General features: G+C 36.1%; 1 protein-coding gene across 7 annotated transcripts in view; it reads right to left on the minus strand.

The window, feature by feature from the left end:
- The window catches only part of PPARG (peroxisome proliferator activated receptor gamma), a 130,899-nt gene that overhangs the window by 45,427 nt on the left and 66,014 nt on the right, over positions 1-19,458 (minus strand). For all 7 annotated transcript variants that reach the window (XM_077857780.1, XM_077857784.1, XM_077857781.1 and 4 more), the window contains 2 exons: positions 4,972-5,199; positions 3,490-3,659 (listed from right to left, as the gene is read on the minus strand). In XM_077857780.1, the coding sequence (XP_077713906.1) occupies positions 3,490-3,659; positions 4,972-5,191 (390 nt within the window). In that variant the 5' untranslated portion in view covers positions 5,192-5,199. The remainder of the gene's footprint in view (positions 1-3,489; positions 3,660-4,971; positions 5,200-19,458) is intronic.

Genomic DNA, 19,458 nt, shown 5'->3' on the forward strand with positions numbered 1-19,458 from the left:
CTACAAACTCTTCCTGAGTTAGGCCCCTACATAGAAATACACTGTATTATATTTACTTATATCTTTAGGTAAGTCTATGGTTCTAAAATGATCTTTCACTAAAGATACAAAAATAGGATGAAACCTACCAGAAGATGAATAAATGTCTAATTTATAAGCAATAAGTGACAGCTTTGCAAGCTCTAGGGTATATGTATTTTTCAGTAGCCAAAGGTTCTATTTTACCTAGGTCTGTAACATTAATAATCCAAGTATGTCACTATTCCACTTTAAAATCCAAATCTAATCTTTTTATTCATGTTTGATTTTTGGCAAGGATCACTAATATAAACCCATTCCATGTTCACTGTAAAACTGTTTCAGAAGACTAACAGCTATCATAAGCAATACTATAAGTATTCTTTTCAATCCATAAATTAGTCTGCAGGTTTATGGTTAACTGTATTTTAATTATGGGCATATCCTACATTCTAATAAAATGGCAAATATTAAACTGCCAAAGTACTCTTTAATAAATACATATAAGGGACACCTGGGTGGTTCAGCGGTTGAGTGCCTGCCTTCCGCCCAGGGCATGATCCTGGAGTCCCGGGATCGAATCCCACATTGGGCTCCCTGCATGGCGCCTGCTTCTCCTTCTGCCTATGTCTCTGCCTCTCTCTCTCTGTCTCTCTTATGAATAAATAATAAAATAAAATCTTAAAAAAGAGGGAAAATACTTCTAAGTCAAACACTCTTGTTAATTTCACTTTCATGGCTTTTTATTAAGTACTGTTGGTATGCTAAGAAGGTATCTTTGATTACTGATAGCTAATGGTCTAAATTAGCTGCATTCAGACTATGGCAACAATTAGTTCCCAAACAGCAAAGAATGAGTATTTTTTTTCAGTAGTTCTTAATCTTTCTAGTCTCAGGATCCTGTTACTCTTTTAAAAATTATTGAGAACCCTATGAGCTTTGGTTTATGTGGATTATATCTACTGATACTTATCAGACAAGAAATTAAAACTGAGAAATTGTCATGTACAAGGACATAACAGGCAAAAACATTCCATTAGCCACCGGAACTGTTACCATTCCGTGTCATGTAGTTTCTGGAACACTCCATGTATACTTCTGAGAGAATGAGAGTGAAATGGTAAAAGACAACTGAGTATTATTATAAAAATAGTTTCAACATCACGGGTTCCTTGAAAAGGTCTTAGGGACCTCTAGAGGCTTCTGGACCACATTTTGAGAACTGCTGACTTATACTTAGAGAAGCCAAATTATATTATTCCACTAACATTTTTCTTATTCTTATCTTTACAATGAGTAGATGTCTATTTCCCTTCCAAGGTTAGTGTAACTTTCTTCAGATTTTAATCTTGGAAGCCGGTAATCCAGGGTATTCTTCAGGTTTGATTAAATGTTCACTCTCCATCTCTGCCTTAGGACCCTTTCTGTACCTAACTTGATGTCATTTGGATATTTTCCTTCCTTTTCTCTTCTCCTTCTTGCTACTTTCCTTCGTTGCTTGCTTTTATTTCCAAGTTTTTGTGCCCTGAGAACTTAGCTTTTATTATTATAACTGGCTATTGTCTTTCAATTTTTAGCAGTTATCAATAATGTTAACTCCTGACAAATATCTAACAGAATCATTGTAGAACTATTTGCTTCAATGTTCTAGTTTTCTAAGGGCTTTACCAGCCCATAAAAAACAATAATGTATTGTGGGAATTTAAACCAATCACACTTTTGTATTTATTTATCAACATAAATTACTAAGATGACCACAAGAAATGGTTTCTTCAGGTATTTTTCACAATTTAGCAACAATTTATTAAAAAATTATATAAGTCTAACACAACAAAATGACATGTTCTCATTACTCATTGGAATCGTAAATAAATGATGATACATAATGATTTCAGAGATCACATATGTCTCAGTTTGGTTTTAATCATACAGTGAGGGATGCCTGGGTGGCTCAGTAGTTGAGCATCTGCTTCACCTCAGGTTGTGATCTGACGGGGTCCTGGGATTGAGTCCCACATCGGGCTCCCTGCTTCTCCCCCGCTTATGCTTCTGCCTCTCTCATTGTGCCTCATGAATAAATGAATAAAATCTTAAAAAAAAAAAAAGACCCAGTGAATAGGTTTTAGTGTTTTAAACGAAAGTGTCCCTTGCCAATAGTATTTCAAAAAGTCATTTTGGAACTTTAGACCTTAAAAATGAATCAGACCTTGGAGAGCTGCTAATCTAACCAAATCATTTCATAAGGAGGTGACTGAGGGCTAAAGCGTTTATGTGATTGGGTAGTAACTCTGGGCAAGTGGCTAGGTGACTAGCTTGTCTTTTTTCACTTTATTAGGATGCCTTTAGTAATACAGTATTTAAATGGAAGAGATTTCAGAGATCATCTAATTCAACCCTATCATTTTATAGACATAAAAACTTAGGCAGAATGTATTTTCAAAATGATATACGCTAATGCATCTTACACAATATCTGGTATAGAGTGAAATTCAATACATATTAATTTCAGACCCTAGATGTTCTAACACCTACCTAACTTATGTTATATATTTCCATTCTGAATAAAAAGCCCAGCTGGGGATCAAATCTGATCTTCTATAAGCAGTGTTTATTTAATAAGGTAAATATTTAAGAACAATATATTGTGAGCCTTCAAATATATAATAAATACTATTTATTCACTGAGTATATTAAAATTAATTATTGTAAAAGTCTACCTATTAAAATATGAATGGATTAAAAATTTCTTAATAATTGGTCAGAATATTACTAAATGTTTGAGCTTTCCAAAATACACTCTTCACAAAGAAAGGAGGAAACAAAGTATTTCCCTTCCAAAAAAGTTATATCTCTTTGCCTGTCATAACATACAACTGCAGCTGATGTTCAAATAAGAAAATACAGAGCACTCGCTTAGCAATCATAAGATATATGTCCTGGTCTCAGTTCTGCCACATACGAATGGATGACCACGGACAGTAATTTCTACATCTGTCAAGGGGTTCAACCTCACAGGACTATTCTAGGTATCAAATGAAGGTCTCTATCTAATCTGTCCAGCCTTACATATACAAAATATCACAAGGAATGGTGAGGTAAAAAACAAAAACAAAACTAGAGGATTTAGAAAATATGGGTTCTGGGCCAGCTCATCACTGTCTTGCCATTACACACTGAGTAAGTAACTTATTTTTTTTAACCTGTAAGATACAAGGGTTGAACTAGATCAGTGGCTCAAGGACCAATTTGGAGAAAGGGAAGTGAGGCAAAGCAGCTCTACTTTTACCAATTTTCTTAGGTTTTCAAATAAATCACTTGAAGAATGGGTTTTACCAAAACAAACAAAAACATTTTATCTTAATTCCTTGCTATATAACGAAGTAACAGGTAAAATTTCAGCAATTATTTTTTTAAAAATCTCCCTTTCTCTCTTTCTCTCCCTCACTCTCTCTCTCTCTCTCTCTTTTTTACCTTGCATCCTTCACAAGCATGAACTCCATAGTGGAACCCAGAAGCTTTATCTCCACAGACTCGGCATTCAATTGCCATGAGGGAGTTGGAAGGCTCTTCGTGAGGCTTATTGTACAGCTGAGTCTTTTCAGAATAATAAGGTGGGGATGCAGGCTCCACTTTGATTGCACCTGGGTACAGAAAAATGTGAGAGCTAATTATATGAAAAACTCTACAAAGGCACTATGGCAAGTCACCATAGTACACCCTACTGCCATATGTTTATTATTTAAGTGTAGAAACATTATGGAACATGAGAAAACACAGGAAAAAGTCGGCTTTGTAACCACAGGCAAGTCACAACACCTCTGAGCCTCACCTGTAAAAATGAAATGGGGAAGGGAATGAAGTTTGTGGTTCTATAACCCTTTAATGCCTGGTAGTACTGAAACTCTGACAGATACCACATAGTATCTGAGACAATTAAGGTTATTTTGCTACATAATGTGCTGTATTTGGCATTCATCACAAAATTAAATTATATATTTGTATTTAAATATTACATTTTAGAAGTATTTTTAAACCACTCTTGGAAAAGAAACACAGAAGGAACACTGCTGTGAAAGTACATGACCAAGTTTTCATCAGTGTTGCTGAGTCAGAAAAGGTGGTTTGTAAAATAATCCTTGATAGAGAGTGAGAGAACCCATGGAGAGTAAATACTACCCTTCTGCTGGTTAGGATCAGGCCTATTAAATTTCCATATTAGGCTGTAACTGAAAACCACATGAATATAACCAAGTATATTATTTATCTCAAAAAAAAAAAAACTAGAAATACAGGAAGTTCTTACTTATTGTCAAGTAATGGTTGCCAATTACATGGTGGTGGCTTTGGAAAACCAGCATATCAGCACACAAAGATAAAAATCAAGGAAATAGCATCATAGAAATTTATTTTATCTTGAAAAGTGCAGTTTTGGTTTGTCTTGAGTCTGATGTTTTGATGTGAATTTACTTAATGGAGGAAGGTTTATCAATAGACTACAATGGCAAAATTTAAATTTGTGCAGGAAAATAGGTTTCAGTATAAGCTGCTCAAATTGCAGAATTAGGAAAAATGGGCCACAACTTAGCAATCTGGTGATGAGAAGTTATGTAAGGTAGCAAACTATTACTTAATTAACTTAAAAGTGGCCAAAAGAATACAAAGTTTGGGTGATGGACTCTTAGCCTGAGATAAACCTGGCAATGCAGCCAATGCTGGAAAGAAACAAAAAATAAGGAAGAGGGAAGAAAAGAGGGAAAAAAAGAAAGACACACTACTTTCCTTTTTGGTATATGATAAATGCATAACGTTTTATAGATAAATGGATGAGTAAATGAGTGCTTAAGTATCTTTTCTAAAGAGTCTTAGTGTCTGGAGCATTTATTCCAGTGTTATTGAGAGGTCAGTTGAATTCTATAGTCTTAGCAGTCTGAAAAGTAAAAATAACTATCATACTTTGATACTCTTGGAGCTTCAGATCATACTTATAATCTGCAACCATCGGGTCCGCTCTTGAGAATGGAATGTCTTCATAGTGTGGAGTGGAAATGCTGGAGAAATCCACGGTGGTGAATGGCTTGATGTCAAAAGAATGGGAGTGGTCATCCATTACGGACAGATCCACTGAACTGATTCCAAAGTTGGTGGGCCAGAATGGCATCTCTGTGTCAACCATGGTAGTTTCTGAAATGGAAAAAAGAACAGCTATGGAGTTAGTTCTGGAGAGCAGAGCAATCTTCTATAGATACACAGGAAAGGGACTGACAGGGTCTTCGGTGCCATGATCTCCTCTGGTTATCATGATGAGTGATCACCTTCTGAGTCCTGTCCAGGTTGTTTTCCTAAAGGAAGGAAGCCACCCTTACCTGGATATTCCAGCAGAGAACCCTATAATGGTATTGACGTAGTCAGTGTACCCACAGGAATGTCCTACAAACAGCCTTGCTCTTATTATCTCTTAAAGAAGATCATCAAATCAAGTCTATTCACGATTTTTAGAGCACAGAGTTCTGGAGCGATTTTACTTTCTTGAAATTAGAGATCTTAAATATTTTTCTCTTTAGGATAAAAATTTTGCTACTCCATTTGTGTTTATAATAGCTTTGTGTGACAGAAAATTTGGCACATTAAATTTAGGTAAAAATTTATTCTTTAACTGTATTAAAAGGGAAGATCCCTCTATGAAAACTAACCAAATACTTCTTTTCTGTGCCTATAGTTTTCCTTAAAGAAGAGAACGTGTCTTCCATATTGAGAACGAAAAGGTTAGAGATACGTGGAAACATATCTGATTATAAATGAGAGAATGTCTAAATGATAGTCTAGTCCAGCATTAATTTTAAGCCACTCTCAACCCCAAACCACAACAAAACAAAAATAGAAACAAGGAAACATATAAAGACAAAGGTTAAAACACTTATATGGATTCTAATGCCACAAAATAACTCGTTTCATGTACTGCCTGCTTAGGATGATACATGCCATGTGTATTTTTCAAAATATGATTTGTGGTGACAGTAGGTGAAATAAAACCCTGAGGGATTTTAGTTCCAACTATTTAATGTGGGCTTGTGAGTCACCAGAGTATGTGGACTTTAAGCCCTATGCGCTAGGAACCCATGTGGGTACTTACTGATGTGGATATTCAGACATGTGAATCCATATGGTACCTCATGGGTCCTTGGTTCTCCTGAAACCAGTTCACTATTCAACGGGGTACCAAAAAAGCAGCCACTGAGTATTTTAAATGGTAACTCTTCGGCCAAAAACACCAGTGAACCAAAAAAAAGAAAAAAAAAATAGCCCACCAGTGAAGAGCTGTGTGATTTTGTGACTGCTGACTCGAGAAGCTCCTGAAATCATAGGCTTATGTCTCCTATTTCCAGTCATTTCCCTATCGCCTACCAATGGGCTTGGCTCACAGGAGGTCCTCATATTAAATACCAAATGAATTGACGAGGTGGTCGTGAAAGTTTAGCAGAACAGGCAGGAAGAGGGGGAAGCAAACTAGTACAAACTGAAGTACCTTTCACACACCAGACACGTTCTATTTCTTACTCCATGTAACCCAAGATCTTATCCCCACTTTATAATAAGCCAGGACCTAGAAGTAGAGTGAACACAACAGTAGTAGTAGTAGAAGTAGAAGTAGGACACACTTGCCCTGTGTCCAATAGCTGGTAAGAGGAGATAAACTCAAGATTGACCCAGGACCCTATTTATTCTGTATATATTCTCTTTATTCTCTCATTGATGAAATGAGTTTACGGAGGAAGGGCTACTCTCCTAAGGGTATTTGTCAGTGGGCCTCTTGTTTTTTCCCAGCAAGCAGGGAGCTAAGGAATTTATTCTCAAAGGCATGAGGTTAAAAGTTTCAGTTGTGGTCTTCATAAGGAAAACAAAGTGCCTTGAAAACACGAATAAGGAGACTGTCCTATGAATGTGCTTCAGGGGTTCTAAGAGGACTCATTAAGGCACTGTTTGGGTTCATATATCTGAATATCTACACAAATAAGCACCCAAACAACCTTAAGTTATCTGAGTCACAGTATAAACACGACACACAAGAAGAGGAATGTGTGTGTACTGGTGATAGCTTAAAGGTCATGCTGGGTCTCAATGACACCCAGAAAAACATCTGTGCTCTTAATGACAAGGCACCCATCAAACTGTGTCCTTCGTTTCACAATTCATCTAAACCTGACTAATCCAGGTCACTCCACTTACTCGCCCATCTCCTCAGCATGCTTATTTTACATTTCTCTATCTACTTTGCTTGGTATAAATTACCTTCATATCAAAATATACCTCTTTTGTCTTGATTGTAATATCCACAAGGGTTTATCAACTGTTTCTCATTATACCTGTTGCAAAGTTCATCTGCAAACAAAATAAAGGTTGCCTGAGTTAAAGGTAGTGTATAAGCCTCTGTATGAATACTGGGAAATGAAAATAAGGATGCAAAAAATATCTGTGTTGCAAGAAAAATTGGTTGCTCATCATTTTGCTGGTTTAATTTTGTTTTGTTTCACTTTTAATATGTAACTTTAATGATTCCCTGTCAATGAAAGCCATGCTTCTTAACACCAGAGTCATACCTTGAGGGGTCATTTACTTTACTAAAAAGTTTTGGGGAAAATTTTAATGTTAAAATAGCCATTCGTGTGTAAACGAACAGAATAAATAATTCACATGATTTTAAAGATATAACATGGAACTCCCTAAAAAATTGATACCTGTAGTATATTTCAGGGCCAAAAGAATGCTGTTTTTTAAAAATAGACTTTATTTTCATTTTTTCATTTATTTATTTATTTATTTTTAAAGAATTCATTAAAAAATAATCTCTATACCCAATGTGGGGCTCAAACTTACAACCCTCGAGATCAAGAGTCACATGCTCTACTTACTGATCTAGCCAGGTGCCCCTAGACTTTATTTTTATTTTTTTAAAGTAGGCTCCATGCCCAACATGGAGCCCAACATGGGACTTGAACTCATAACAAGTGGGGCTTGATCTTGAGATCAAGACCTGCTGAGATCAAAAGTTGGACGCTAACCACCTGAGCCACCCAGGCAGACTTTATTTTTAAAAGTAGTTTTAGATTTGCTTAAAAGTTTAATAGAAAGTTGAGTTCCTATAGGCCCTTTTTCCCCTCCTCCCTGTCTCTGACCCCTGAAACACATACAATTCCCCTATTATTAACACTTGCAATTTCCTTATTATTAACACTTGCATCAGCCCGTTATGCTTGTTACAAAACTGATAAAGCATTATTGATATGTTGTTATTATTATCCACAGTTTGAATTCTGGTTCATTCTTTGTGTTGTACATTCCATGGTTTTGACAAATGCAGGTCATGTATCCACCATTACAGAATCATATGGAATAGCTTCACCGCACTAAATATCCTGTGTTCCAACTATTTATCCCTCCCTTTTCCCCCACAGAATGCTATGTTTTTGCTGTCTTCTTCTTTTAAGAGCATATTAGTTGAAAAGCAGGAGAAACCCTGACCTTCATATATCATATATATAAATGAAATGCCTTACCATGGCATTCAAGACCCTCCCTGATACAGCCCTAACTTACTTTTTCAGTCTTATTTTCTGCTAGTGATTGCAGATCCCACTCCCATTCTTGGCATACCTTGTGTTTAGGCATATCATACTATTTCCCAGGTTAAACATGCTCTGCATTTTCTAGTCTGCTCATTTTTGTTCATGCCAAGGCTCTCTAGCTTCTTCCCATCCCTCATTGCTGCATGTCATAATCCCTCTGTCTTTCCCACAGTGGGAAATCCCACAGTATCCAAATGCTACTTTCTCCAGGAAACCTTCCATGAAGTCTCCAACTTAAAAAGATACTATCCATTCTTAGTGTTCCCCATAGCTCTCTGTACCTCTCTTTTAATTCTGATATAATTATTTGGATAAATATATCAGATTTCAAGTTCTAAATGGATGGTGTCTTATTATTCTGTTTTTCCTTTAGTCCTTATGCACGGCTGTTGTCTACTAAATGTTTGCCAACTGAATAGACATTTGTTCCTATGTGAAAATGAAAAAAAAAAATAGGGGCACCTGGCTGGCTCAGTTGGTGAAGTGTGCAAATCTTGATCTTGGGGCTGTGAGTTCAAGCCCCACAATGGGTGTAGAGATTATTTAAAAAGTAAATAAAAATTAAAACAGTGGTGCGTGGTGGCTCAGCTGATTAAGTGCCAGACTCTTGGTTTGGCTCGGGTCATGATCTCAGGGTCGTGGGATCAAGCCCTGCACTGGCTCTGTGCTAGGCATGGAGCCTGCTCAAGACACTCTCTTCTCTCCCTCTCCTTTTCCCTCTGCCTCTCCCCTGCACCCATGCTTGCTCTCTCTCTCTCTCTAAAAATAAGTAAATAAATCTTTTAAAAATTAAAATAGAAAAAGAAAACTTACAGTAAAATGTTTACAAAAATAAAAGGAGAAAAATGAAGATACTTTCTCAATGGTTTAGTTTGGCTAAAACTTAACACTTCCCTAGAAAAGATGATAATCTTCAATGCTTTAAATGAAATATAATTTAAACTATAACTCTTCCGTTCAACAAGGTATATACAGTATATTCACTTTTGCTCTTGATAATTTTAGGAGCAAGATTAGGGTTCTGTAAAGTATTCCCCCCCCCCCAACACACAGAAAAGACAATGTCAGAAAGAAAAAAACACTTGCCCCTTCATCTCTAAGAAAATATATTACTCAAATACACATTTTCCTTTCCCCCTTTCCTTTCTCTCTGTCCTTTTTATTCTGGGACATCCTGACCTAAAAAACATTACTCCATAGACCATAGTCACTGAAAAGCACAGTGGTTCCCTAGACATTATATTTTATTTTGACTTAGAGATGGGTCCAGGGAGCTTGCTTCTAATTTTGTCTCTAGAAAACATAAGCTACTGTTTCTGCCAAGCTGTAAGTCGAGTAGGTGTTTTTTGTTACTCCATGCAATTACCCATGAAAGAAAAATGATCAAAATATTTGCATGAACAACAGTCCTTCTGAGGGATAAGTAACAGTATCTTAACTTTTCAGCTGGGTGACAGGAGAGTTTTGTATCAGGGTGTATCTATCAATTTTACAACCTTAAGTGTGTTTCAAGCAAAAGTCTTTAGGCAGACACTGTGAGCAAGGACATGAATTTGTGTCATTTACCTTAGACCTTCAAACTTGGCTTTACACTCTATTACAGTCAACGAGCAGACTTTGCATAACACTCCAAAGTATAGTGTATTTCAAAGAAAAATATAACCAATATCATGCCCAAATCAAGAACCTCTCTAACTGGAAATGCATCATTATTTGGGAATATAGAAGTGAGCCAGAAAAGATGGCAATGTATAAAATCAAGCATCAGAACTATGTGGTTTACCTTTGGGGTTTTTACGCTGCTCCTTAAGAAAAGGGAAAGTTCTATTAGAATTTCTGGGGAAATGCTGCATCTCCTTACTACAATATCAGCTAATTACATTAGCTATGAGGTAGATACACTCAAAATTCTCCTTAGAGAAGTAGAAACCGAGGCACAGACATGGAAGTAGGTAACGTACCTAAGAACACACAGTTACTAAAGAGTAGAGCTGGTTTGTGAACCCAGATGGTAAAAAAATCTATAGCCTACACACTTAACTTTTTAAACTTTTTTTTCTTAACTTTCTAAACTGGTTAAAAAAACAAATCTCTTCCTGATCTTCCAGTTCTAAATTTTTTTTTCTTTTCTTTTCTTTTTTTTTTTTTTTTTTTTACAGATTTTATTTACTTACTTGACAGAGAGAGCGACCACAAGCAGGAGGAATGGCAGTCGGAGAGGCAGAAGCAGACTCCCTCCTGAGCAAGGACCCTGATATGGGGCTTCATATCAGGACCCTGGGGTCATGACCTGAGCTGAAGGCAGACACTTAACCCACTGAGCCACCAAGGACACCCCTTCTAGTTCTGTCCTAAACAACAATTGATTTAAACAAGACTTCAATGTACACCTAGGATGTGCCAAGTATAGGAAGTTGGGAATTTACTAAAAAGACTGAGTAATTGTCAAATAGAAGCTTCTTTGGAGAAAGGTGTTAAGGTGTACAAGAGCAGGTAGGTGGCAGAAAAAAGCCTTTCATGGATCCTCTTAAATTTAGTAGCTTTGTTGCAAGTTACCCTAAAGAAACAATCGCTGATTTTTTTCATTCTCTTCTAATTTGTTTCATAGTACTCATCAATATGGTTCCAGCTTATTTATCTAGTCCTTCCTATTGATTCATGCATACCATTTTGTAGTGTAAATGGACCCTGCGAATTTTCTAATTGAAGTCCTCTCCCATGATGATAGCTGATATCCAGAGAGAAAAATCATCTTGAAATATCAGAATGAAAAAGGCCTTTTTGAGATACTGTAAATCCCTCATTTGACAGATGAAGAAAATAAGAGAATGATGTGCCCATGAACACACAGTTAGGGGCTAACCAAATGAGAATCCAGGTTTACTGTTTCCAATCCTAGCATTTTCTGCACTCTGAAAATGGGACTTTTAACCTATGCCAGTTTTTCACAGATCTAGGTTTCACAGGTCTTAAGCTATAGGAATGACATCAAATTTATGAAAGAAAGAAGTCTCATGCAAGTACCTATTTATTGGATGGCAAATTAGAATAAAATCACCTGTAACAGAATTTGTTTCTAACAAAAATTAATAAAATCTGAATTCATCAAAAGGTTTAAGGAATAGTCTAATAAAGTGAGCACAGATCAGTCCAAATTTTTACATAATACAGGCATACATATCTTATTTATCTTTTTTGTTGATTGTCATTCTGAACATTAACACTGAAGATAAATGAGACAGTTATGTCAGATGCATTGGGTTTGAATCTTGACCTATTGCTTGCCAGTTTTGTAATTTCTTTATACCTAATTAACCCATCTGTAAAATAATATTGCCTATCTCATAGAGGTGTTTTGAATATTAAATTAGATAATATATATAAAGCATCTAACATAGGGCCAGACACTTAGTAAGTTCTTAATAAACGTTAATTATGGGCAGTAGTTAGTAATTCTTATACATATCTACATACCAGAGTAGTAGACTCATGTAAAAGGTGGGCTCAAAGCCTCCAATGCTACCACTAGGGGACAGGAAGAGGAAGAAACAGCAGCAAAGTCCTATTGTTCAAACAGGACTACGCCTTCAACAGATGTCCTGTTTTAAAGATCTCTGGAAAAGGAGTCCACAGCTTCTCTTGGTTATTCATTCCAATGCTTAATTGCTCTTTTGTCCAGGAAAGTCTAGGTCTTATCTGGCTTTTCTCCAACTGTGTTATACATATGTTAATAATGTTCCTTTTAAAATAATTTAAAAAATTTTGTAAGTAAATAAATTTAGGAAATGCTAGGTCAAGCAAGGTTAAATGCAGAACTTCTTAAGGCTCATATGCTAATAATTCATGAGAATGTACAAAGGAGAGGAAGGCACAGTGTGCAACATTTGCAGATTTTCACATTTGATGGAATAGTTTGGGAAGTGATGGTCTAACCTATGTTAGAGTTTGTAACTTTCCCCCTCATTTTCTGAAACATATATAGCTACCATCTTCTACATATTTGCCCACTACCACTTGCACTTGAAAAGTGTGAAGCTGTCCCTCAGGTTTTCTTTTAGAGTGACCAAGGGCAAGGATTTACAGTGGTTAAAACAACAGGACCCAAGAGAGAAATGATTTCTTAAACCACACAGAAAGGGACCACTATAAAGACTAACATTCTTGGGCACCTGGATGGCTCAGTGGTTGAGTGTCTGCCTTTGGCTCAGGTCATGATCCTGGAGTCCTGGGATCAAGTCCTGCATTGGGCTTCCTGCATGGAGCCTGCTTCTCCCTCTGCCTATGTCTCTGCCTCTGTGTCTCTGTGTCTCTCAGGAATAAATGAATAAGATCTTAAAAAAAAAAAAAAAAAAAAAAGACTAACACTCTTTTTATAAAGACCATGCTAAAAGCCTCCAGCCCTGGGTAGGGAGTGGTGGAGAGAGGAGAAAGCTTATATAAAGGATCAGAACCAGAATGACAGTGAATTCCTCAACAGTAACACTGAAAGCCAGAAAATCAACAGAGCAAGGTCTTCAAAATTCAAAGAAAAAATTATTTCCAACTTGCAATTTCAGATTCAGCCAAACAAACCTTCACTCAAGTGTAAGAGTAGAAAGACCTTTTCAGAAATATAGGACCTCAAAAAAAAAAAAAAAAGTTACCCCCCAGGTACTCTGAGAGTTCCACACCAGAACGAAAGGAAAATATGGGATCCACAAAACAAAGGACCTAAGTACAGTAGGGGTGGAAGGAAGACCCAGAACAACAGATCCCAAATAGCCTGGATAGAATGGAACAGGAAAGTGAAGAAGGCCATGTGAGATCACCCAAGAAATCAGAATGCCTGATGTGTATGACCACCTACTGTCAGAGAGTTTGAGAAAGAACTAGTAAAAGTTCTGGAAAAGGAACAATAAAAATGAACAATTTCTAAGTAAAAAAAGATATTAACTTCAGAAAAATAAACAGCTATTCAGGATCAGAAACAGAATTGTAGTATACTGCCTGGCACAATTTCAAAGCTAATATGATGGAAACACACACAACTGATTTTACTTAAAATTACAAATACATCATGAAGATGGGGGGAAGGAGAAGTGCGTGTTTTGGGAAAAGGGGGTGTTGTGGTGAAGAGCTAACTTCTCTTCCACTGTAGGAAGTCAGTGGGGAATGAATATGTATTTAAAATAGCGGCATTCACATGTTATCTTAAAGACACAGAGGTAAATTCCAGGAGAAATATTTATTTATTTATTTATTTATTTATTTATTTATTTATTTATTTATTTATTTACTTATTTACTTATTTATGATAGTCACAGAGACAGAGACAGAGAGGCAGAGACATAGGCAGAGGGAGAAGCAGGCTCCATGCACCGGGAGCCCGATGTGGGATTCGATCCCGGGTCTCCAGGATCGCGCCCTGGGCCAAAGGCAGGCGCCAAACCGCTGCGCCACCCAGGGATCCCTAAAAGAATTAAAGATTACTGTGTCTGAGGAATAGGAACTGTTCTTCATGAAAAGCTTTATTCTGACTTTCAAAACTACATACAAGTATTACTTTCATAAAAGTAAAAACTAAGCTAAAAAATCTCTTATTTTTTTTAGAAGATTTTATTTATTTATTCATGAGAGACACAGAGAGAGAGAGGCAGAGGCAGAGGCAGAGGGAGGAGCAGGCTCCTTGTGGGGAATCCGATGTGGGACTCAATCACAGGACCCCGGGATCATGGCCTGAGCTGAGGGCAGACACTCAACCACTGAGCCACCCAGGTGTCCCTAAGCTAAATATCTTTTAATTATAGTGTCTTCCCATGATTTCACTGAACAAAGGAAGTAAATATATTCCTTGCATGTTTCTCAGTCCTCCTAAAAGGAACTATAATGGAAAAGTAGAGAAAATTTTAAGGTAGTTTCAAGTAAAATAAAGAAAAATCAGAAAATATTTTTGATGCTTGATCAATAGTTGACTGTCCTTTTGGCTCAAGTATTTAAAAAATTCTGTCAATTCATTTCTTTTCCTTCACTGGTATCAAGTATTTTGATCAGTAAAGCAGGAAAAACCTGGATCACATTAGCAGAAGTACAACTTAATAATAGATAACAATTTTGAAGTACTTACATGACAGGCACACTACCTTAAAATCATAACATATGTAATTTATAATTTATCAATGCATATATGTGTAATTTATACACATATACATACATATAATTTATATCTATGAATAGTCCTATGGGTTATACACAATCATTATCTCTACCCAATGGATTGAAAACGTTAGACAGGAAGGGGTTAAGTGCACGAAGCCTGAGTGGCTCATTCAGTTAAGCATCTGACTCTTGATTTCAGCTCAGGTCATGATCTCAGGGTCCTGGGGTTGAGCCCCACGATGAGCCCCACACTGGGCTCTGTGCTCAGTACAGAGACTGTTTGTCCCCCTCTGCTACTCCCCTTACTCACACTCTCTCAAATAAATAAAATACTAAAAAACAAAAAAAGAGGTTAAGTGCTTTACCTGATGTCACACAGGTAATAGGTAGTGGGATATGAGTCCTGTGTGGTTTCTCAGAATAGAGAACTTCTTACTTTGGACACCATGAATTAAGAAAGGGATTAGAAATGGATTCTTTGCTATGTCATTTGTTTCTTCAATGTGAAAAAATACGTTTTCATCCTGTTATCTACTTAGACTATATTAAGACCCAAATCTAATGCTTCTATGGCTTGGTTCTCCATTGATACTCCCACTGATAACTCTGGCAGATGCTGAAGCATTCCAATATGTAACCATATATGTACTTTTCTTTATAATGAGCCAGAAGGTCTTGTAACAAATTTTCAAATTCAGATCAACAAAGGGCCTATCATCAGCTTTTAGAGAAGGCCATGTGCACTTAGGTTTTTCAAGAGATCATTTTCTCTTACATGGGTCACATCTTGTTTAGATAGCTTGCTTAATCCAGTCCTGAGGTGTCAGGAGACAGGAAAGATTACAGGATCATGCCCTCATCCACAGTCATCACTTCCTCTGTTTCCTGAGTTGGAGATTCATGTCCTCTTTTTCACCGTGGTCAAACTAACTCAAGCTTGGTTCTTTTGCTAAAATTGCCTTCATGGGTTCTAACGGGAGGCTTACTAGTAATTGAATCAACACTAAACCTCAATCTGTTGAGCGGTGAGTTACTCTGGTTTAATTGAAATTCCTACTTTACCAAGTATGCACTAGCATATTAGCAGCAAGTGCAGCATGATGTGGAGGTCATAAGAAAGAAACTGGAATGTTCTCCCTGGCTAGCTCCCCTGCACAGTTTGGTTTTGGCTTTGCAGAGAGAGGGTGATGAGAATGGAAGACAGGAGCCTCAGTGGAAAGGAAAAAAATTAAGGGAATGGTCCAGGAGTCTGTAACTATTTGGAAAGGAGAGGCCACCAAAGATCTGCCAAAGTACTGTTTCTCTTTGCTTTATCCACCTCCCAAACATTGTCAAGGGCCGTCTTGCAACCAGGAAAAGATAAGAGTGGTAGTGGTTTTAAATAGTGCTTTACTACTGAAGTACCTCAAATAGCTTGAAATCATCACCGATGGAAAGGCATTGTCTTATTCAGAATTGTTTAGTCTGGCAAAATGATGTGATACACTATGCTTCTGTATACTCTTGTTTTTAATTTACTGTGCCAAGCACTCTTAATGAGAAGACAATGGTCTGAAGCTAAACAAACATGAGAACAAAAGTGTCAAAACAGATGTAGCCAGATTGCCATTGGTTATGGGCTGATCTGCAGATTTTCACTAGCTATCCTATGTATTATCTCAAAAAATATTATAATGTGATATTAAAATATCCGTAAACTTTTTTTCATGTCTAAATAGTCCTTCTGAGCTATTATAGCATTATCAAAAATATTTTACATTTGACACAATTCAAAACATTCATGATTTTTAAAAATCTCTAGGAAGAAAAGGGAACTGATAAAACAATAATCTGATAAAGCATATCCATAAACAAACAAACAAACTAAAGTAGCCATCATACTTGATGGTGAAATATTTAAAGCTTTCCTTTGAGATCAGGAATGAGATAAGCATACCATCTATCATTACTTCTATTCAACAGTGTACTAGAAATCCTATAGAATGTAATAGGGAAGAAAAAAAATAAGGATTAGAAAAGAAAAAATAAAACTAATGACATGTTTATATATATATAAGCATTACAGTTAATAAGAGAATTTAGCAAAATTGTTGGATATAAGGTCAACCACTATTAAAAATAAACTGTATTTTTATTAGCCAGCAACAAATAGAAAATGACATTTTAAAATGATTTTTACGATAGTATGAAAAACATCAAATACCTAGCATGGAAATTTAGCAAAATATGTATAAGACTGCTGTGATGAAGACTCAAAAATATTATTTAAGAAAAAGCATCTAAATAAATGAAGAGATACACCATGTTCATGGACTAGAATATTCAATATTGTAAAGTTGTCAATTTGCTCTATATTTATCTATAATTCAGAAAAATTCCAATAAAATACTAGCATTTTTGTGTAGAGAGTTAAAATACTGAGTCTAAAATGTATATGGAAATTCACAGAGCCAGGAATAGCCAAGGCAATCTTGAAGAGAAGAATAGCACTGGAAGATTTTACTACCAGATATTAAACCAATTATAAAACTACAGTAATTAAGACAATATATCAATTAGTGCAAAGAGAAAAATAGACCAATGCAACAGGAGAGCAAGTCAAGAATCAATCCCACATATATATAGTCACCTGGTTTATGGCCAAAATGTCACTGCAGTGTAATGGGGAAAGGATCACCTTGTCAGTAAATGAAGTGGGTCAACTAGATATCCATATGGAAAAAAGTGAATCAACCTCTACCTTAAAACATACAAGAATCAGTTTCATACAGACTACAGATCTAAATGTGAAATATGAAACAAAATATTTTTTAAAATAAAAACTAGAATAACACTTCATCAACTTTGGAGTAGGCAAAGATTTCTTTGGCAGGATATAAAAAGCACTGATTATAAAAGAAAAATTAAATAACTTGGATGATATTTAAGATTTAAACTGATTATTAAGTAAATGAAAAAGTAACACACAGTGGGGGAGAGGATATCTGCAATACAGGTATTTGACAAAGCATGCTTTATTTTTATTATTATTTTTTTAAACAAAGTATGCTGCAGAACTTATATCTAAAGTACCCAATATAAAAATGGGGATCCCTGGGTGGCGCAGCGGTTTGGCGCCTGCCTTTGGCCCAGGGCGCGATCCTGGAGACCCGGGATCGAATCCCACATCGGGCTCCCGGTGCATGGAGCCTGCTTCTCCCTCTGCCTGTGTCTCTGCCTCTCTCTCTCTGTAACTATCATAAATAAATAAAAAAAAATTAAAAAAAAATGGGCAAAAGACTTGAACAGGCAGTTCATGAAAAAAGAATAGCCAAATGGGTAATAAATATTTTTTTAAGTGCTTAACATTTTAGTTATCAGAGAAAGGGAAATAAAAATTACAGTGTGATACCACCATAAGCCCGCCAGCATGGCTAAAATGAAAAAGAAAACGTCAAGTACCAGAAAAGCTGTGGACTAAGTGGAACACTCAGACACTGTTGGGAGGAGTATACATGGTACAGCTGTGTTCAAAACTAACTGGTAGTACCTCTTAAAGCAGAACACATCCTATGGCTCACATACACATCTAACAGAAATGTGAACCCCTGTTCACTGAAAGACCTATATGAGAGTGTTCCTAGGTGTTCTATTTGCAATAATGAAAAATGCCTGGTTGCCCATCAATAGGGACAGATAAATACATTGTGATATATTCACATAATGAAATACAGTGATAAGAATGAAGAGTAAATGTGATTAACAAATAGTGAGCAAAAGAATCCACATACAAAAGAGTAAACAATGTATCATTCTACTCATATAAAACCCCCAAACAGGCAAACTAATCCATGGGTTAGAAATTAGAACAGTCAGAGGGCTGGAAGGCTGGTATTGTTTTGTTTCCTTATCTCAGTGCGAATTACACTTTTGTTCATTTGTGAAAATGATTTACAGACTTTTGCCTATGCATTCTGTACTTCAATAAAAAGCTTAAACAGGAGAGATGGGTCCTGGGAGTGGGAGTGGACAGAAGGAAACATGCAGATCAACCACATAAGCCAAAAAAACAAAAAGAAAACCAAAAAAACCTTTCATTTGTGTTAAAAAGATTGTTACGGAATTTCTAGGGTATTTATTTAAGAATTTTTCTATTCAGGAGTTACAAAATAGTAATAAAATTAGTATCAATAAACTACTTTCTAACTGACTTCATTGTGTAATAAAGGCTCAATACATAGTCAATTAAGGTCCTCAGGTCAGAGTAAACAGGGAAGGTAAAAATTTAGAGAGAGTACATTTTATCCTAACGAGTATTGAAAGTTATGTTTTTGCTTTATATCTGCCTGGCTTATATGTAAGGCATATTCTGCTTTACAAGAACTCTGTATTTTTTTTTTTTTTAATGCAGGAAATCTTTTCCCAAATACTAATGCTTACATCAGGAATCCTATGTTTGCAAAGTTAACATGTTTGGATCAGTTGAGTTGTCTCTGGAAACATTCTATTTAAATGAAATAAAGTCAGTGGCTTAAATCCAAGCTACCAAATCTATGGTAATTATTTAACTCCTCTTTGTATCAACAATCTATTTCATAAACTTTTTTTTCTTAAAAGAGTTATCATATTTTACTATAGCTTTCCTCTTCCAAAGCCCCTCCTTGTTTTACTTTTCTTTTCCTTTCTCAGTATCTTAATATCAGTA

Source organism: Canis aureus, chromosome 19, assembly GCF_053574225.1.
Source record: "Canis aureus isolate CA01 chromosome 19, VMU_Caureus_v.1.0, whole genome shotgun sequence".
Classification (NCBI taxonomy): domain Eukaryota; kingdom Metazoa; phylum Chordata; class Mammalia; order Carnivora; family Canidae; genus Canis; species Canis aureus.